This window comes from Podarcis melisellensis (assembly GCF_964234715.1).
Source record: "Podarcis melisellensis genome assembly, chromosome: 8".
Taxonomy (NCBI): Eukaryota; Metazoa; Chordata; class Lepidosauria; order Squamata; family Lacertidae; genus Podarcis; species Podarcis melisellensis.
Window position 1 is genome coordinate 15,899,116 of NC_138540.1, and position 21,470 is coordinate 15,920,585.

At 48.3% G+C, this 21,470-nt stretch overlaps 1 protein-coding gene across 5 annotated transcripts in view; it reads right to left on the reverse strand.

The window, feature by feature from the left end:
* Positions 1-21,470, reverse strand: part of DISP3 (dispatched RND transporter family member 3) — a 101,764-nt gene that overhangs the window by 40,085 nt on the left and 40,209 nt on the right. For all 5 annotated transcript variants that reach the window (XM_081923444.1, XM_081923445.1, XM_081923443.1 and 2 more), the window contains exons 2-8: positions 19,626-20,568; positions 17,019-17,238; positions 12,529-12,665; positions 10,191-10,325; positions 9,218-9,378; positions 6,146-6,285; positions 3,243-3,388 (exon numbers count right to left, since the gene is read on the reverse strand). In XM_081923444.1, the coding sequence (XP_081779570.1) occupies positions 3,243-3,388; positions 6,146-6,285; positions 9,218-9,378; positions 10,191-10,325; positions 12,529-12,665; positions 17,019-17,238; positions 19,626-20,559 (1,873 nt within the window). In that variant the 5' untranslated portion in view covers positions 20,560-20,568. The remainder of the gene's footprint in view (positions 1-3,242; positions 3,389-6,145; positions 6,286-9,217; positions 9,379-10,190; positions 10,326-12,528; positions 12,666-17,018; positions 17,239-19,625; positions 20,569-21,470) is intronic.

Here is a 21,470-nt window from a genome sequence, read left to right on the forward strand (position 1 = left end):
AAGAAGCTTCTTTCTACTTTATTTTTAGGCTGGAAAGGGGGGTGAAAGGAGGGGTGTAAACTAAAGAGGCTTCTTTTAAAAGCTGTGTTTTACTGAGTTCCTTCCTTTCTACTTTGAGAAGCTTTATTCTTTTAAGAGGCTACCTATGATAATGTATGAAATATAATAGCTTAAATATATTGGCTTAAATGTAATTATGCAAAGGATTTAAGGAATGCTAGATTCTTATTTCATATGGTTGTAAGAGTTGTATTTATCCTGAAATTAAGTCAGCCACCAGCCTAGCCCCCCTGCCAGACAGAGGACGCCATCCAAGCACTCTTGATATATAGTTGTCAGGCATTTGTTTAGAAACCTTAAATGAAGGAAATCTTTCAATGTTGATGTGAACTCAAGATCCTTGACATCTGTTGAACATAAAAATGTAAGATTAAACATTTGTTTTAGAAGGCAATAGGGCAAGGAGGGCAAGAGGTGAGCTGGTAATTAAGATTCCATGTAAGATATATTATTACTTATTTGTCATATATATAGCTCTTTGTCTCCCTTATAAGGGCAAGGAAATGGGTGTATCTTTTGTGGGTGTATCTTTTGTGATTGGTTCTACCAAACAGCCAATAGGAATTCCAACCAGGCTGATTGGACAGAGGCAGCCACAGGAGGAGCAAAGGGGGCTGGATTAAGGGAATATAAGTGCTGGCCAGGATGGCAGGAGGCCAGGCCAGAGCTTGGTAACCATATACCACTGTGCCTCTCATTTATTTGTCTGACAAATAAATTATTATTTTAATTTCTCTATTGCTGCGTTGAATATTTCATTCCAGCTAAGCGTTAACCACAAGCAGAGGTGCTACACCGGTAACTATCCCTCTTCTTCTTAGGACGTCCCTATTTTCACCAGAGAAATGTCAGAGGGTATGTGTTTGAGCATGGTTTTGCTTTGGAAAGACAGAAGACAAATGAATTGAATGACTGATTGATATAACTTTTCCCAAAACGTTTCCCCTAATTATAACACATTTCTGCATGTCATTTTCACAAATCTGCAAGGACCTTATGATGGGAGGATGGGTAATAAATAAAATAATTACTGTAGCAACAATGGCATGAGAAGAGCTTGCTGGATTAGGATAGTGATCTATATAGCTCAGCATTTTGGAATCAGAATTGTAGAATTGAAAGGGACACTGAGAGTCATTTAGTTAACCCCCCTGCAATCTCAGCCCCAAATCCTTTTCAAATGTCCTTCTGTCAAGCCAGGTATTTATTGTGCATGTGAATTCTCTCTCTTTCAACAAAAAAAATACAATAGAGTCTCCACAGAGAAAAGAACATAGCAATAAGATTATTATTATTAATAATTCAATTTATATACCGCCCTATACCCAGGGGTCTCAGGGTGGTTTGCAGAACAAAATAAAGATATAAAACCCCAAAATACCTAATAAAAAGAAAAACAACAACCCAATAGCCCCCCCCCCAAATACATTTCAATAGGGAATAGGATGTAAATCAAATCAACCAAAGGCCTGGTTAAAAACGAATGCTTTTGACTGGCACCTGAAGGCGCCAGGAGAACTTCACTGGGGCGAGAATTCCACAGATGGGGAGCCACTGCAGAGAAGGCCCCGTTCTCATGTTGCCACTCTCCGGACCTCTCAAGGAGGAGGCACATGAAGGAGGGCCTCAGAAGATGACCTCAGGGTCTGGGTAGGTTCATATGGAAAGATGCGGTCCTTAAGGTATTGCGGTCCTGAGCTGTTTATGGCATCATGAATTTTCTCTTTTAACTTGAAGCCGCCTGAGAAACAGTTTCTATTCAAATTCTATTCAAATTTTGGTTTTAAACGCAGTGTAAGGTAGTCTCTATGGGAGTATATTGTATTTAATTATGGGGTATCAGAGTTTTTTGGGGGCTAACCAGCCTGGGATAGCTGATATAGCAGGCTTGTTGGTTTCTGAATGTCTGATGTAGATTTTCAATTTTGTTGTTCTGTATGGGACAATGAGTAGGGACGTGGGAAGTGCTGTGGGTAAAACCACAGAGCCTAGGGCTTGCCGATCAAAATGTGTCAAGTAATTGTTGGAGATGCGGAGACTCAGGAACATTCTACCATATGTGGTGGACATGTAGGAAAATACAGGTATTCTGGGAGAGTATACATGCAGAACTGCAAAAAATGCTAAAGATCTCTTTCAATAAAAAACCAGAGGCCTACCTCCTGGGAATAACAGATTTGGATATTCCACAAAAGAGGAAGGGTATCTTTTTATATGCGACGATGGCAGCAAGAGTTTTGATCGCAGCAAAATGGAAGAGTAATGAAATCCCCTCTATATAAGATTGGATCCAAAAGCTGACAGAATATGCCGAATTAGATGGTTTATCAGAAAAAATAAAGAATAAATCAAAACAGGAATTTGTTTCTAAATGGGAGGTTTTCAAAGAATATCTGAAAAATAAATATAGTAGTTTAAATTCTGTTGCAGCATTCGAGGAACTTCAGTAATAGTTGCAAGGTAGATATAAGAAATTAGATTTATTGAGAATGAGTTTAATTATGAAAAAAATGTGTATTGGCAATAAGTAATATGAATTTGAAATATGGAATGGACGGGAGGTTGGGTCTTTAGTGTTAAGACCAATAGATGTTTTATTGTTTGCTAAGAAAATTATGTGTCTATGGTTACTTTTGTAATTTGTGTGTAATTCGGTATTTGGGTTTTTTGCTGTTGTTTTTTTCTTGTTGTATAAATAAAAAACTTTTTTTAAAAAAGAAGGTCGGCGTTTCGAATCCCCGTGACGGGGTGAGCTCCCATTGCTCGGTCCCTGCTCCTGCCAACCTAACAGTTCAAAAGCACCTCAAAGTGCAAGTAGATAAATAGGTACCGCTCTGGCGGGAAGGTAAACGACGTTTCCGTGCGCTGCTCTGGTTCGCCAGAAGCGGCTTAGTCATGCTGGCCACATGACCCAGAAGCTGTCTGCAGACAAACGCCGGCTCCCTCAGCCAATAAAGCGAGATGAGCGCCACAACCCCAGAGTCGGTCACGACTGGACCTAATGGTCAGGGGTCCCTTTACCTTTATGGGACAATGACAATAAACATTATTGTATCATAAGGAAACCGTTCGTTGTTATGGTTATGCTACAGCTCTTTTGTATGATCATGTATTGTATGGATTTTTTATTTATTTTTTAAAAAGGACACTGAGCTCAGCCCTGGCTTCCAGGGACTGCCTACCTGGCTCGTCTTCCACACTGAGCAAGGGGATGTCGTCGTCCAGGTAAGGAAGGCCGCCTGGCCCTGGACCACCTGCAGCCTCCGAGGAGATGAACAGCCCATCTGAAACATGCAGGGCATTCGGCTTCACGCATTTCTGGCTGCAGCTGTGGGAGAGGGAGGGATGGGTGCCAAGTGAGCATCTCAGAGCACTTTGCCCCTTGCAAAGCACCTGCGGCTCATCATTGTCGACAGAGCCAAGGGCAAATCGAGCAGATTGAGAAAGGGCTGTGCTCAGAGATGGGCATCAGGTGCACTTGGTGTGCAAGCAATTTCCCCTGCTGTTGCGCCAGAGGGTTTGAGAAAGAGACATGCAAAAACTCACACATTCTTGCTGGATCATTGCAGCACCAATGGGGAATCTGTGATGCTCTTGAGATGTTGCTGGACTCCAGCTTCTTTCAAGTCACCCCCCCCCCCCAGCCTGCAGCCAGCCTGGCCAAGAGCCAAGGGGGATGGGGGAAGGTTGTAGTCTAGCAACACCTGAAGTGGCACAGGGTCCCTGGCCGGGGCTAATTGGAGTTGGAGTCCAGCCAGTTGGAAGGCAGGGATCGAGAACCCGCAGCCTTCCTCATAGAATCATAGAATCATAGAGTTGGAAGAGACCACAAGGGCCATCGAGTCTAACCCCCTGCCAAGCAGGAAACACCATCAGAGCACTCCTGACATATGGTTGTCAAGCCTCTGCTTAAAGACCTCCAAAGAAGGAGACTCCACCACACTCCTTGGCAGCAAATTCCACTGTCGAACAGCTCTTACTGTCAGGAAGTTCTTCCTAATGTTTAGGTGGAATCTTCTTTCTTGTAGTTTGGATCCATTGCTCCGTGTCCGCTTCTCTGGAGCAGCAGAAAACAACCTTTCTCCCTCCTCTATGTGACATCCTTTTATATATTTGAACATGGCTATCATATCACCCCTTACCCTCCTCTTCTCCAGGCTGAACATGCCCAGCTCCCTTAGCCGTTCCTCATAAGGCATCGTTTCCAGGCCTTTGACCATTTTGGTTGCCCTCCTCTGGACACGTTCCAGTTTGTCAGTGTCCTTCTTGAACTGTGGTGCCCAGAACTGGACACGGTATACTCCAGGTGAGGTCTGACCAGAGCAGAATACAGTGGCACTATTACCTCCCTTGATCTAGATGCTATACTCCTATTGATGCAGCCCAGAATTGCATCCTCATGTTGTTAGACTCCAACTAAGAGCATAAGAAGTCCTGAATGAGGCCAATCGCCCATCTAGTCCAGCATCCTGTTCTCACGGCAGCCAACCTGTGGGAAACCTGCAAGCAGGATTCGAACACAAGAGCACCCTCCCCTCCTGAGGGTACCAACAACTGGTAGTCAGAAGCATCATTGCCTCTGACTGTGGGGGTCTCATCAACCCCAGCTGACAGTGCCAATATACAGGGATAAAAGGAGTTGCAGTCCAGCAACAGTTGTCTGGCGTGAGCTGGCAGCAAATCACACTGTGCAAGTTGGAGTTAACTCTTTATTAGAAAGAACACGGTCTGCACCGACTTGGTGGAGTGTCAGGCCTAATGAGCACAGCCTGGTAGGTCATGCCCCATGGATCGGTTGCCGAGATTAAAAATCCCTGCCTCCCTGCAGCCCTCTAAGTCCCCTTCTCTCCAGGGCTTTCCCCAAGCAATTGAAGACTACACCAGCAAGCAGCCAACCTCTGCTCTGCAGTTTTCATGCCTCTTCTGGTTCTGGGAGACAAGGAGGGAAGGGAGCTCATTGCTGCCTGTTGACCTCCCACCTCCCCTGCTACAGCTTCCACCTCTGATCCTGAACTTTTCCTGCTACAGACTCTCCCAGCTCACTAAGCTCTGCCACCTCTTCAACTTCCGACATGTCCTCTCCCCAGTCTTCTCCATTTGACCACTCAGCATCCTCCCAGTACCACTCCCCGGCTTCTGAGCCTCTTTTCCTTGGTGGTTCCCCATCTGGTTTCTCCCACCATTCGTCTGTGTCCAACCAATCCGTGACAAACAAAAGGAATGCCACAAACTCCCAACCCTTGCCTTACAACAACCTTCCAGGGAAGGCCAATATTATTACATCCTCTTTTTCAGACAGGTTTTTGAGGCTGAATAGGTGTGCTTTCCTTAGACAATAATAATAATAATAATAATAATAATAATAATAATAATAATAATAATAATAATTTATTTATACCCCGCCCACCTGGCTGGGTTTCCCCAGACACTCTGGGCAGCTCCCAACAGAATCTTAAAAACGCAATAAAACATCAAACATTAAAACCTCCCTAAACAGGGCTGCCTTCAAATGTCTTCTAAAAGTCAGATAGCTGTTTATTTCCTTGACATCTGACGGGAGGGCGTACCACAGGGTGGGCGCCACTACTGAGAAGACCCTCTGCCTGGTTCCTTGTAACCTCACTTCTCGCAGTGAGGGAACCGCCAGAAGACCCTCAGAGCTGGACCTCAGTGTCCGGGCTGGACGATAGGGGTGGAGGTACTCCTTTAACTCTACTGGGCTGAGGCCGTTTAGGGCTTTCAAGGTCAGCACCAACACTTTGAATTGTACTTGGAAACGTACTGGGAGCCAATGTAGGTCTTTCAGGAACGGTGTTAGATGGTCTCGGTGAAAACCAACCTGGGGTCCCTTTTGTCACCATGCCTCTTCCACAGGGTTAAGCTGAGAGGTGGCAAATGGCTCCCAGTAGCCCACTGAGCTCCCCTCCAGAGTGGGGATCTGAACCCTGGTCTCCCAAGTCCTAGTCCAACACCCTAACCACTATGCCATACTGGCTCTCAGATATCACAATTGTTCAGCCATTAGACCATGCGACCAGCTGTCCTCTGCAAGCTCCCCTCCGACAGCTCAGTCAACAAACCTCACCTCGCTTGGCAGGCATTCTCGAAGGGTGACAAGTAGAGGGACCAGACCCCGAGAGCTGCAGGCATGATGAAGAGGACTGCCACCCAGCAGCAGGAAATGATCAGGGACATGAAGAGGCCAAAATCGTGGACAGCGGGGATCTGCAGAAAAAAGGAGAGGTGGAGGCGGATTTCAATTCTGTTTGCAGTTAGGGGTGAGTCTAACTAATTGGGGTCGCGGGTGGTGCTGTGATCTAAACCACTGAGCCTAGGGCTTGCCGATAGGAAGGTCAGCGGTTTGAACCTCCGCGGCGGGTGAGCGCCCGTTGCTCGGTCCCTGCTCCTGCCAACCAAGCAGTTCGGAAGCACGTCAAAGTGCAAGTAGATAAATAGGTACTGCTCTGGTGGGAAGGGAAACGACGTTTCCGTGTGCTGCTCTGGTTTTGCCAGAAGCGGCTTAGTCATGCTGGCCACATGACCTGGAAAAACTGTCTGTGGACAAACACCGGCTCCCTTGGCCTATAGAGCAAGATGAGTGCCAGAGTCATTCGCGTCTGGACTTAACTGTCAGGGGTCCCTTTACCTTTTTTACCTAATTAATTGACAGGAGCGAGATCTTCCCAAGAGTCATAGTTTCTTAAAGGTTGCTCCTCTCTCTTTCTCTCTCTTAACACAAGAAGGAGTCACTCATTTCCTTTGCGTCCTCTCTCTCTCTCTCTTACACACACACACACACACACACACACACACACACAGAGAGAGAGAGAGAGAGAGAGAGAGATCATCTCACACAGAAGCTGGGAAGAAAGGGAGGGGAGGGGAAATAGAAGGGATGGTTGTTGTTGTTGTTTGGAAAAAGGACACAGAAGGACAAAGAAGGACAGAACATTCTTTATGTACAGCAAGAATACTCATTGCAAAGTATTGGAAGACACAATATCTACCCACTCTGGAAGAATGTCAGATGAAGGTGATAGATTATATGGGACTGGCAGAAATGACTGGCAGAATCCGAGACCAGGGAAGAGAGACGGCGGAAGAAGATTGGAAGAAATTTAAGGACTATCTTGGGAAATACTACAAATTTAATGAATGTTAGAATGATGTTGGATAGAAATTAAGTGGTTTTCATCTGTAATGACTAAGATAATTGGGGGGGGGAAGAAAGAAAGGTTGAAAATTAAGTGAAAATCAATGTTGAGGATTTGCTGAATTAATAATTTGAATTGGAATACAAAAAGGGGAGGTATGAGGAGGTCTGGGAAGTAAGTTAAAAGAAAATAAGTGAATGGAATTTTATGTGTTTTTAAATGTTTTCAGTTTTGTATTTTTGTATTTTTGTTATTTTTTTGTTTGTGTTTTTTATTATTGTTTTTGTATAACCTCTGAAATGTTAATAAATATCTTATTAAAAAAAAAGGAAAAAGGACACTGTAAAGGTTGGATCTAGTGGTGAGGGAAAGGGGAAAGGCTCAATGCAAAGGATCTGGAAAGGGAAAAGGGGGTTGAGGAGAAGAGCCAAAACACAGGGGTCAGCAAACGTATCGCGTCTTGGGCCGGTGTCTCTAGCGTCGATTGCGCAGCGGGCCGGATGGTGGGGGAGTGCGTGCTCATACGTGTGCGCACATGCTATTTTCGGCGCACTTCCGTGTCGGAGGAGCACCAGAAATAGCTTGTGCGCATGTGCACGGGCCTCCTCCGACCCGGATGTGCACCAGAAATAACACTTGCACATGCGTACAAGCTATTTCCGGTGCTCCTCCGACCTGGAAGTGGGCAGCTGTGCAGCGCTGCACCGGTAAGAGCAGGTGGCAGTTGCCACGGGCCAGATAAACAAGTCCCTTGGGCCTTACCGTATTTTCTGCTCTATAAGACGCACCAGACTACAAGGCGCACCTAGTTTTTGGAGGAGGAAAACAAGAGCAAAAAAATTCTGAATCTCAGAAGCCAGAACAGCAAGAGGGATCGCTGCGCAGTGAAAGCAGCAATCCCTCTTGCTGTTCTGGCTTCTGGGATAGCTGCGCAGCCTGCATTCGCTCCATAAGACGTGCACACATTTCTCCTTACTTTTTAGGAGGGAAAAAGTGAGTCTTATAGAGCAAAAAATGTGGTAGTTTGGGGACCCCTGGACAAAAGTTAAGGAAGAAAGAGATTAGAAGGATCTGGCGAGGGAAAGCAGGTGGGCAGAGGAGAGGGAAAGGAAAGGCAGAACTGGAGGATCTGGAGATGAAAAGGGGGCGGTGGAGAACGAAGCTCATTTTAAATGTGCCAGAACTGGAGAGGCAGACCAATGCCTCAGTGCAATCGCAGGAGAGCGAGATGAAGAAAAGAAGGGAAAGAAAGCAGCCGTCTGAGCAAAACACAGGCTGTTGACTTCAGACTAAAAGTCGATTCCTTAAACCTTTATGATACGATACAATATGATAATCTTTATTGTCATTGTGCCATACAGAACAACAAAATTGAAAAAATCTACATCAGACAAGCCTGCTATCCTAGCCAGTGGCGTAGCGTGAGTTGTCAGCGCCCGGGACAAGGCAAGTAATTTGCGCCCCCTAACTTGTGGATTTGCGCCACCTAGCCCTAACCCACAGATGTTGCGCCCGGTGCAGCCGGCCCCCCCTGCACCCCCCATGCTATGCCACTGATCCTAGCTATTCCAGCCTGGTTAACCTCCTAAAAACTCTGATACCCCATAATTAAATACAATATACTCCCACAGAGATTACCTTACACTGCGTTTAAAACCAAAATCGCATTTGGATAAAAACTGTTTCTCAGGTGGCTAGTCCTAGTCTTTATAACCCTGTACCTTCTTCCAGAAGGAAGAAGCTGAAAGAGATCATTTCCGAGATGCGTACTATCCTGCACTATCTCTGCAGCTTTCTTATGGCACCTGGAAGCATAGATTTGATCCAACGTGGGAAGAGCGCACCCAGTTATTCTCTCCGCAGTCTTTACAACCCTGGACAGCATTGTGTTATCCTTTATGTGAGGGGCGGTGAAGCTTATTTCCTCACTGTGGCAATGCCACGGGCAAGCGCCACACCCTTCGAAGTTTTATTATAAGCAAAGCTCTCCTGGAAATGCTTACCTGGGAGAAAATGTTGGCTGCGTATGCCGCAGCTGTGGTCAAGGAGGTAAAGAAGGTGGCTTTGCCAGCTGTCTGGATGGTGTGGACCATGCGGAGGTGGAGATCTTTCAAGTGTGTGGCCTGCCGGTAGGTGTTTATGAAGACAAACACGTCATCCACACCTGAGATCACACAGAGAAGAAGGGATCAATCAGAACCTGCTCAGAATCAACCAGCAGGGTCTTCTGTTGATGTCAGGCTCCACAATATTAAAACCTACCCCGCTATGAATGTCTATCTCCCAAGTGAGCTGTTGCCCAGGTCAGTTCCAAGATAAGGTTTTCTGTGTATTGACGGTTGAGTGACCTGATGCCAAGTTAGACCCTTGGGTCCATCTAGTTCAGTACTGTCCACACTGACTGGCAGCAGCTCTTCTGGCAGGGGTCTTTCCCAACCCTAACTGAAGATGCTGGGGATTGAACATGGGACCTTCTGCATGCAAAGCAGGTGCTCTGCCAGTGACCTACAGCCATCCTCTTAAGACACTGGGACATATGAAGCTGCCTTATCCTGAGTCAGGCCAATTGGTCCATCTAACTCAGTATGTTCTGCACCAGGGGTCAGCAAACTTTTTCAGCAGGTGTCCCTCAGACTTTGTGGGGGGCCAGACTATATTTTTTGGGGGGAAATGAACCAAATCCTATGCCCCACAAATTACCCAGAGATGCATTTTAAATAAAAGGACACATTCTACTCATGTAAGAACATGCTGATTCTCGGACCGTCTGTGGGCCAGATTTAGAAGGTGATTGGGCTGGATCCGGCCCCCAGGCCTTAGTTTGCCTACCCATGGCAGCAGCTCTCTAGGGTTTGAGGCAAGGGGATCCCTGGAGATCCTGAGGATTGAACCCAGGACCTTCTCCATGCAATGAAAATTCTCCGCCACTGAGCCACAGCCTGATTTTTGATATCTGGGTAGGGTTAGGCCACTTACCAATCCCCACAATCACAAAAGCAGCCACTCCATTCAGGATTCCTAGGTACTGGATTCCAAAGACGACGTGGTAGAGGAAGAGCGCCACAAGGCAACTGAGCCCAATGCTAGCAATCCCAAAGAATGAGAGGAACACTGGAAGAGGAGGAAGAGACAGCGAAAGATCAAGCAAACCACTTTGCACAGAGAACGCCTCAAAAGCGTATTCGCACATGCATGCCCACAAGTGTCACAGTTGGTTTTGTGAACAGACACACAACTGGAAAGCCTTGTGTCTGAGGTGATGGGGAAGTATATTGTTACAGCTGCTGGCCAAGTGTTTCTCTGTCTTCCCAGTTGCTGGTTAACAGTCCAGAGATTGCCGGCTTCATCTACAGAAGGTAATGTTAGGAGATGGTCTCCTGATTGCTGTCTTGCCAAATGCAAGGTGGTTCCTTTGAAATTGGATTCAGAAGCAATGCAAAACACAAGTGAGTGAGATTAAAGATTTTATTCTAAAGAGCAAGCAATATATACTGTCAGGGAACTGCCATCGGAGCTAGAGGCGGAGGCAAGGCTCCCAAGCGATGCCGGAGAAGGGCCCAGCAGGGAGAGAGGCGGCTCATCGGCTGGGGAAGGAATTCAGCATAACACCAGGGATAAAGGGGGGCAGATGGGGGAATCGGCGAGAGGGCTCCAGGACTCCTCGCCGGAGACCAGTGGGGAGAGCACGGGTCCTCCGCTACCCACACCCACCCTGCGCAGAAGACTTCCACGCAGGGAAAGTAGGCGTAGACTTGGCGTCAAAGAACTTCTTTGCTGGAAGAGGTTCAAGAAACGCCCACTGACGGATTCTGCTAGCGACTGAAACAGCCAAGAAGTGAAGGGCTGTCCAGACAGAAAAGGTTTAACCAGGCAACCTAGCCAGGAGTGACGGCAACTTACGCACGAGCAACCCCTATAACCATTACATATACATACCAAGCAAGCACTTGGGAGCCCTCAAGAAGTGGCAAAGTGACTCCCCCAGGTAGCCTTTTGTTTGCATGGTCCCATGGCCAATCAGTCCATGCAAAAGCTTCTCAGAAACTGTGCCCAAACCATTATAGATAGCTAGATAGCCTGTGGCTTGCCTGACTGGCTATGCACAGATCATTCTTACTGGCTACTTGCAGATTATTGCAAGTATTATTACCAATGCCTCACTTTCTCAAAACAATGTCCAACATCAAAGAAGGTACTCATCACTATCTCTTCCTCTTAACTGATTAGGACATTGTAGGCTGTTCTCACACCATCAAAGAACTTAAGAGACAAGGAGAGAGGGAAGGAACAGGGGCAGGAAGGGCAACCAGTGTCAGATCACTAACACTTCAATATACAATTTATCTTCTGGATAGATTGACCATACAATTGCTGAGGTTCTCTCTGGGTTTTAGAATGTGTCACGGCACTGTGGGTTAAACTACAGGGCCTAGGACTTGCCGATGAGAAGGTCGGCGGTTCAAATCCCTGTGACGGGGTGAGCTCCCATTGCTCGGTCCCTGCTCCTGCCAACCTAGCAGTTCGAAAGCATGTCAAAGTGCAAGTAGATAAATAGGTACCACTCTGGCGGGAAGGTAGACGGTGTTTCCGTGGGCTGCTCTGGTTTGCCAGAAGCGGCTTAGTCATGCTGGCCACATGACCCGGAAGCTGTACGCCGGGTCCCTCGGCCAATAAAGTGAGATGAGCGCCACAACCCCAGAGTCGGTCATGACTGGACCTAATGGTCAGGGGTCTCTTTACCTTGACCTTGACCTTTACCACCCATCAGAACTTGGAGCAACGGACACACCACCAGCTCAACAGAGGAGACAGCTGTGTTAAGTCAAAGCTACAAACCCCATCATCTCTGACCATTGGCTATGCTGACCATTGTTCCACGGTGTTGTTTTGGGACTGGGCAAATTCATGCAGGAGAGAGCCAGTTTGGTGTAGTGGTTAAGAGCAGCAGACTCGTAATCTGGTGAACCGGGTTCGCATCTCCGCTCCTCCACATGCAGCTGCTGGATGACCTTGGGCTAGTCACACTTCTCTGAAGTCTCTCAGCCCCACTCACCTCACAGTGTTTGTTGTTGGGGAGGAAGGGAAAGGGGAATGTTAGCCGCTTTGAGACTCCTTTGGGTAGTGATAAAGAGGGATATCAAATCCAAACTCTTCTTCTTCTACTGATGCCTACTAGGCATGCTGGCTATGCCACAGGAAGGGAAAAAGTGCTCTGGAGCCCCAGGGTCCTGTCTGTGGATGAGGTGAGTCATTGGCTTAATCCAGCAGGGCTCTCCTTGTGTTCTAGGTTATCCTTGCTCCCGACATAGCTTACCTGAGCAGGAAGCCAGGATGTAGACCAACACTGCAATGCAGCTGCTGCTGATGAAAGCCAGCAACATGTCATTGTTGAATGTCTTCCTCACTTCGTAGTCAAACAAATCCGTCCCACCGTACAGCACTTGGACTTTGCTAGGAAGAAACCGGGGGGGGGGAGAGAGTTATGATTACCATCTTCACTTTTGAATACTTAAGAATTTAAGGTTCCAAATACAGAATAAATATTCATAAATGCACACATATCTAAATATATGAACCATGTGTCTGAAATAGGACGGGAGAGCAATTCTGAAACCATTTTAACTCTCCCAATGACCTCAGATATTTCTCTGCAGTAAGGGAGGCAAATGGGGAAAGCCTTCCCATTGCCTTTTTGCTTGCAAATCCTGTCTCAAGGGCGCATTTGTGTATGAATAGGGTGAGCCTGTGACCTGGAGTCAGGAACAAAAGTATTGAAGAGGTAAAGAGACCCCTGACCATTAGGTCCAGTTGTGACCGACTCTGGGGTTGTGGCACTCATCTAACTTTATTGGCCGAGGGAGACGGCGTACAGCTTCCGGGTCATGTGGCCAGCATGACTAAGCCACTTCTGGCGAACCAGAGCAGCACACGGAAACGCCGTTTACCTTCCCGCTGGAGCGTTAGCTATTTATCTACTTGCACTTTGATGTGCTTTCGAACTGCTAGGTTGGCAGGAACAAAAGTATTAACCCATCACAAAAGAAGAGCCAGACTGCCCAGGTAATGTATCAGTGATCCTGAAAGGCAGGATTTCTGCTGGAGACTGCCTCCTTCTGTGATGTATGTATGTTTTTGGGGGGGAAAGGTGTGTGTTGGGCTACAGGGTGGGCAATTTCAAATGTGCGCATAGGGGCTTGCACACCATTGTTCAGGGTTCTCCTTCTTCCTGCGTGTGGTGAGTGGGGACCCTGTTGCAACAGTTCCTTGAATAAAGATCAGGCTTATTAGCCACTTTGCTTCTCAAATATACTCTGGTTGGCCTCTGTTGTTTCCCCCTACCGAGAGGGAACCCTCAAGGACTCTATACGGGCTCTGGAATACCCCATAAGGGAAAGGGAGCAGCTTTTTCTTATAACAATACCAACCCCACGTCTTCATCTCTAGTCAGCCTACAAGTGCTAAAAATAGGGGTTGTGTTGCTCTCGTCGCCCATTTCTCTACCTCCCACAGCTAACCCTGGCTCAACTCTTGACTGGTGGGTCAGAGGAAGATGTCAGTTAGCAAGAGAAAACCTGTGGGAGGTTGCCCCCCCCCCTTTGTGGCAAATACAGCACTGCCTTTCCCATCTCACGTCTGCCTTCAGCCAACCCACTAAAATAAAAAAAATTAAGGTCATATATATAATAAATGTTCGTAAATGTACCAAGCAAACACATACATAAATATATAAACCACATGTCTGAAGCAGCACAGGAAAACAGCCCGGAAACCATTTTGACTCCCAAACTTACCAAATGATTTCTCTGCAAGGTCAAGGAAAATGGAAAAGCCTTCCCATTGTCTTTTCATTCACAAATCCTGTCTTAAGGGTATGTCTGTGTATGAATAGGGTGAGCCTGTGACCTGGCTCAGGAACTAAATATTTATCATTACAAAAGACTGGCCAGGCCTCCCCAGGGTATCCAATCAAGTAAGCATTAACAGGTAACCTGCCAGACAGGAGGTAAACAACAGATTTCTGGTATTTATCATTACAAAAGACTGGCCAGGCCTCCCCATGGTATCCAATCAAGTAAGCATTAACAGGTAACCTGCCAGACAGGAGGTAAACAACAGATTTCTGGTAAACAATGCACTCAGATTTCTGTTGTAGACCACCCCTTTCTGTGATGTTGGTATGATGTGTCTGGGGGTGGTTTTGGACTCCAAGGTGGGCAATTTAAAATGTCTATATAAGAGCGGGCACACCTTGGTTTGGGGTCCTCCTCCTTCTCCTGTGTGTGAAGGGGGCACCCTGTTGCTGCAGTTCAATAAAGATCAGGCTTACTAGCTGCTTTGCTTCTCAATATTCTTTGGTTGGCTTCTGTTATTTTCTCCGTCCGATGGAGAACCTACAAAGGACTCTATAAGGGCTCTTGTGTACCCCATAAGGGAATAAGGGCAGATTTTCGTTTATTACACCACCAACCTAGTCTATTTATTTATTAAAAACTGCTTCACCAACCTCAGCTGGATCTCAGCTGGCCCCCATCTGCATGTCTTCCTGCTTACACCCAGCCCAGTGTGGTTGCCTTCCTCGTCTTCCTCTCTCTCCTCAGTCCCAAGGTTGCCCTTGGAGAACACAGCAAGGAGTCCTGTTGACGGCTCTATCTCCGCTCCCTGACGGCCCTCTCTGCCTTCCGCCCCCATTGCAGAGAGCATCCCTTCCCAGCTGAGAGCAGCAGGATTACGCTCTCAAGAGAGCGATTGCTGAGAGCAAGAGAAGAGTCTTATTGCTTCTTTCCCCCACTTCCCTCTGGAGCTTAGCTTACTGACTCCCAAAGCCATGGATCCCACCTGGAATCCTAATCGGTATTTTCATTATATTAAACCGCACGGGGGAGGGAAATGAGTGAGAGGATTCAGGAGATGGAGTGGCCGACATGGAGAGCTGTGATACACACACACCCCAATTGCCCAGCTCGCCTGCAAAAAGAGTCTTCAAGCAAAGCTAATCCCAGATAATTAAAATGAGAGAGCTGATAAAGTCTGAACCGCAGGAGAGCAGGAGAGAGAAAAGAGCCTGTTCCCTCGCCTGTTCCCTTGCCAGATCTGCCTCAAGCACTGTGCCCAGCCTCAATCCTCTTTCCTCCATCCCTCTCGATCCTCCATTCGTTCAAGGAAGAAGAATTAGCAGAGTTCAAGAGTGCATCCCAGCCACCCAAAAACCCTCCAGGAAGGGCCAAAACAGGACCAGTGAGAGGTATCGCTGGGGAGAGTCCTGCGGGAGAGACATAGAAGAAGAAGAGTTTGGATTTGATATCCCGCTTTATCACTACCCGAAGGAGTCTCAAAGCGGCTAACATTCTCCGTTCCCTTCCTCCCCCACAACAAACACTCTGTGAGGTGAGTGAGGCTGAGAGACTTCAAAGAAGTGTGACTGGCCCAAGGTTACCCAGCAGCTGCGTGTGGAGGAGCGGGGAATCGAACCCAGTTCCCCAGATTACAAGTCTATTGCTCTTAACCACTACACCACATTGGAGGACCACACTAGGCCAGCAGGTTTGAGGTTATCTGCCTCTCAACTGTTGCGTCCTTTCCCACTGCCCTCCCTGGCTATCACGAAGCAGGAGGCTCTCCGGGGCTGCTACCCATGGTGACATTGCTCTTCCTCCCTAGTCAGAGGCAACTGTCAAAGGCATTCCCCAGCCGAATGCCCACGACAGATAGTTAGCTGTTCATTGTCAAAAGCAGACACTTTGGAGTTCTACGGCTCCGAATAACCACACACAGAACAGCTATTCCCAGGGCTGAGCTCTATGCTGCAGTTGCAGCGACAGGGAGCTGCTCCCTCTCCCCCTGTTTATGTACCTCCCCCCCCAAACAGGCTGCATGGACCCAGGTGGAGACTGCACCCCTGTGGAAGCTGCCTCTGCTCTTCTCTCTTCACTCCCCTGCTGGTTCTGGAAGACAGTGGTGCAGGAGAGGCTGGGGGAGTCCCTGACCATTCATTTCCTAGCCCTGCCTCTTCCTCCTCTTCTTCCGACCCTTCCTGCACTCCGTCCTCCACTCCCTGTCTCCAATTCTTGTCTTGGCTGGTACAGGTCCCCCCAAATCACTGCCCCACCTCTCCCAAGTCAGACTGCAGCCCCCATCCCCTTACCCCAATGCACACTCTTCTGTGTCCTGCCAGTCCCTGCCAGTACCAATGCTTCTGAATACCAGCTGCTGGAAATCAAATCTCCTTGCCCACCAAGGGCAGTGGGTCAGTCTAGGGTCATGCCACAAGAAAAACACCCACGTCCTTAAATTTGGAGTCTGTATGTCTCCATGAGGACTAGACACTTCACTTTTTGAAATCGGAAGACTTAATGGACCCTCCTCTACCAGACAAAGGGCTGCATCATCATCACCATCATTTATTATTTATACCCTGCCCATCTGGCTGGGTTTCCCCAGCCACTCTGGGCGGCTCCCAACAGAATATTAAAAACACGATGAAACATCAAACATTAAAACCTCCCCAAACAGGGCTGCCTTCAGATGTCTTCTAAAAGTCAGATAGCTGTTTATTTCCTTGACATCTGGTGGGAGGGCGTTCCACAGGGTGGGCGCCACTACCGAGAAGGCCCTCTGCCTGGTTCCCTGTAACCTCACTTCTCACAAGGAGGGAACCACCAGAGCTGGACCTCAGTGTCCGGGCTGAATGATGGGGGTGTAGACGCTCTTTCAGGCATTATGGTTCCTTCCAGCAAAAAAGCAGAGTGGGTGGGGGCAAGCTTGTAAGTGCTTTGCACCCACGAGCGAAATACCTTCCTTGCTCACCTGGTGGATTGTTTGGCCAGCAAAGCCACATAGGTGACCACGAAGCTCTGGAACTTCCTCCGTTGTTCTTCCCACCGGTCCTCCACTGAGTAGTAGCTGGGCAGCGGAGCACCAAAGAGGATCTCACTGCGTAGGAGGGAACTCTTCCGGTTCTCCACCGACAGACCCTCATCCACATACCAGTAGAACTCTGGGTGGGTCATGGCAAGCTCCAGCGAACCTTGGGGCAGGTAGAGAGAGACCAGAGGTTTTCATAGGGATGAAGGAATGGGTTTCCAAAACCCAAAAACTGACTGTGCAGGCAGTTTTTAAACTGCACCAAAATCCCCATTTCTCCTTAGCTAAAATGCATAAACTTCAGCCACTGAGCAAATGCAAAACAAGAACACAGCTCTCTCCCTTATCAGTTTGATGGCAAGACTGGCCTTGACTCTACCAGTAGAACAGACACAGACATATCTTATGTTCTGACCACAAATGATGCAGAGACCCAAGTCTGGGACTAACGCCAGAGCATGTTCTCGGAAGTAGTGACCTCTTGCTCCAAGATAGGAGTGGGAACAGGAATATCCTTTTATGGTCAGGAGTGCAGGAAGGAAATCCCTTTTAAGGTTAAGAGTGCCAGAGCAGGAACATATGTGATGTCAACCCGCGTACATAGGCTGATGTGGTTGGGCTCTGAGGGGAGGAGAGAGAGGGTGCCTGGAGGATATAAATACTGCATGGAACTTGTCATTTCTTTGGACTTGCTGTGGACTTGACCACGCAAGTGCCTTCTGCTATCCGGAGAGCAGAATAAACTCTTTCTTTGAACCAACTCTGTGTCATTTTGACTTCCTTCCTCCTGTCCCGGAGCAACGCAGACCCAATCGGTGAACTCCAATAAGGCTACAGGGAGACCATGGCTCAGTGTTAGAGCACCAGCTTTGCATGCTGGAGGGTCCTGGGTTCAACCCCTGCCATGTCCAGTTAAAAGGACCAAGTGGCAAGAGATGGAGGAGGCCTCTGTATGAGACCCTGGCTCAGGGGTAGAACAGAAAGTGTCAGCTGCGTCCCATTGCTGACAGAGAGGGAGAGCATGGAGAGACAGGAGGAGGTAATTAGGCAGGAATGTTGAATGAGGGAGGAGCAGCCTAGTTAATAATAATAATAATAATATAATAATAATAATTTATTATTTATACCCCACCCATCTGGCTGGGTTTCCCCAGCCACTCTGGACGGCTTCCAACAGAATATTAAAATACAATAGTCTATTAAAGATTAAAAGCTTCCCTAAACAGGGCTGCCTTCAGATGTCTTCTAAAAGTCTGGTAGTTGTTTTTCTCTTTGACATCTGGTGGGAGGGCGTTCCACAGGGCAGGCGCCACTACCGAAAAGGCCCTCTGCCTGGTTCCCTGTAGCTTTGCTTCTCGCAGAGAGGGAAAGGCCAGAAGGCCCTCGGCACTGGAACTCAGTGTCCGGGCAGAACGATGGGGGTGGAGACGCTCCTTCAGGTATAATGGACTGAGGCTGTTTAGGGGTTTAAAGGACAGCACCAACACTTTGAATTGTGCTTGGAAACTTTGGGAGCCAATGTAGGTCTTTCAAGACCGGTGTTATGTGGTCTTGGCGGCCACTCCCAGTCACCAGTCTTGCTGCCACATTCTAGATTAGCTGTAGTTCCCGGGTCACCTTGAAAGGTAGCCCCACACAGAGTGCATTGCAGTAGAAGTCTGAGCTCTGAGAACATGGAGAAGGAAGGGGGGAGTTCAAGGGGGAAGACGCAGACTGACAGTTTAAGCTTGGACTCAGAGGGAGGGCCACTGGAAATAGCCCATCCCATGATGCGTAGGAGTGCAAGAATTAATAAGAGGCATGAACAGGAAAGGAAACGAAAGTGGGGCTTTAAATGTGGGAAGAGGAAGGGGCAGAGCTCAGACTCGGCAACAGCTAATTTGGAAGCAGATGATGAGTGACTGAGCTCCAGAGTGATTTGTGTGTTTTGAGCAATAAACCTGAGTTGATTACTGCCGGAGTTGTCTCGCTTCTGTGGGAGAGACCCAACTATTACAGAAGATCTCTGGCAACTCCAGGTAGGGTTGGAAAAGAGACCTGCCCCCAGAGCCACTGCCAGTCAGTGTGGACAATACTGAACCAATGCTCTAGTTTGGTCTAGGGTAGCTTCCAGGGGGCTTATGGTGCCAGGCAAACATTTCTGAGGGGGCACAAACAGGCGCCCCCACAACAGGCTCCCTCATTGAGGGATAGAGTCCAACAACATCTGGAAGACCACAGATGTTCCCCCACCCCCTGCTGTGAAGATTAGGGCAAAAATCCAGCCCTTGTGTCTGTAGGCAGCAAGAGAGATATGCTAGCTGTGCCAAGTACATTATAGCGACACCTAGTGGCAGAACGAAGTCACTTGGAGTACCACAGTTTCCTCACCAGGAAAGATTTTAATCAGGGCATAAACACAGCAGGAACCGATAGCCTGGCAAGCTTTTATGAACTTATTTGCAAGGCCATATGAGATCCCAAGAGCACCAACAACTGGCCGGATATCTCAAAGCAAAGCATTTTGTCCGCCCAATGGTTGGGCCGGTGCCGTGACCCAACAATTCTCACCTTGAATGTCAGCCAGATCCTGCCCTAGGCCATCGTAGTAGATCTTCCCACCCCTCTCTGTGGGGAAGAAGTAAGTCAGGAGAGAGCTAGGAGGGGAACAGTAGGAGTAGGAACCCAGCGGGAGATCCTTAAGGACCTCATGGGGCTTCCAACAAAAGTCCCGGAAGTGAGGGTGGTCCATGATTTTGCGCTCAATCTCGTGGATGGTGACCAGGCGCTCGGAGGTGAAGATGTTGTTCTCAGCATCTCCACGGGCCAGGAAAATGAGCTCGATGCGCCAGTGTGCATGGGTTTGTGTGTTGGTGCTCACGACCGCATTTGAGTATTCCCAGTGGGACAGGGCGCTCCGTGGCTGGCGGGAGGTTTGGTTGGCCAAACCGGATTGACTCTGGAGTGAGGGGCTAGTCCTCTCTTGGTTTAGGCTTCTGCGCTTCCGCTTGGCAGTGCCAGCCGGCCGTGAGGCATTGCGGTGAAGGTGCTGCAGCTGCTCGAAGATCAGCTTCTGCAAAGTCTCCGAGTTGAAGTCCGTCAGGTCCCGGCGGTTGCGGCCCCAGGATCCAAACTGGGACTTGAGGGCCGAGGCCAGGGCATCAAAGCGCTGGGAGGACTCATGGTTGCGGATCTCGAAGGCGTTGTACGAGATGTCGATGTCCAGAGCTGGATAGTGCAGGAACATGACAATGGCTAGGGTGGTTGGGATGGCACAGCCCAAGAAGAGGATGAGGCTGGCCGAGTAGGGGTTGGTGAAGATCCAACCCACGGCATTCCAGAAACTAGAGGTAGGCACAGCTGTGGCCGGAGTCCGTGGCCTGGGATTCCACTGGCACTTCCCACAGAGCTGCAGCCCTTCCGTTCTCTTGCGGGGGCCGGTGGTTACCTCCTCTTCCTCATTCACCCAAGCATCTTGCAACAACGGGTCATCCTCAGCATCCATCCTTGACACCTGGAGGCCAACAGGAAAGAGAAGAGGGAGTGAGCTTAATAGGTTGGCATTCCTATCTGGATGGGATTAAAAGGTAAAGGGACCCCTGACCATTAGGTCCAGTCGTGGCTGACTCTGGGGTTGCGGCGCCCATCTTGCTTTTTTGGCCGAGGGAGCCGGCGTACAGCTTCCAGGTCATGTGGCCAGCATGGCTAAGCCACTTCTGGCGAACCAGAGCAGCGCACAGAAACACCGTTTACCTTTCTGCTGGAGTGGTACCTATTTATCTACTTGCACTTTGAAGTGCTTTTGAACTGCTAGGTTGGCAGGAGCAGGGACTGAGCAACGGGAGCTCACCCCTTTGCGGGGATTTGGACCGCCAACCTTCTGATCAGCAAGCCCTAGGCTCTGTGGTTTAACCCACAGCGCCACTCATGCTAATAGTTTTCCATCTGCTTCCTTCCCCACAGGTGTGACATTGCTAGAGGCACTAATTGTTTTTGCTGTTCAGGACAAGTCTGGGCACATCCTAGTGTTTTGCATAACCATTTATCTCAGGCTTGAGCCCACATCCTTGCTGATAGCATGTGTGAATAAAATGTGTGCTCTTCCTTATCACTGTCCTGCGGGTAGTTATTTTGTCTCCCGTGAGTAGCCCTTACAACAGAAACAATGTTAAGGAGTACAGGCATGGCTATAGAACACTTTAGAATCTATGGATTTGATTCCCTGCAATAAAATAGGACCTTGGACCATAGTGCAACTGTTCTTCTGGTGGCATAACTGAATATTACCATACATAATTCTAAAAGGTCAAACCGCACCCCCTCTGTTTAGAACACACATAACTGGATAGCTGAGTTGGTTAGAGCGAGGGACTGATAGCTCCAAGGTTGCACAGGACAACTGCATATTCCTGCAAT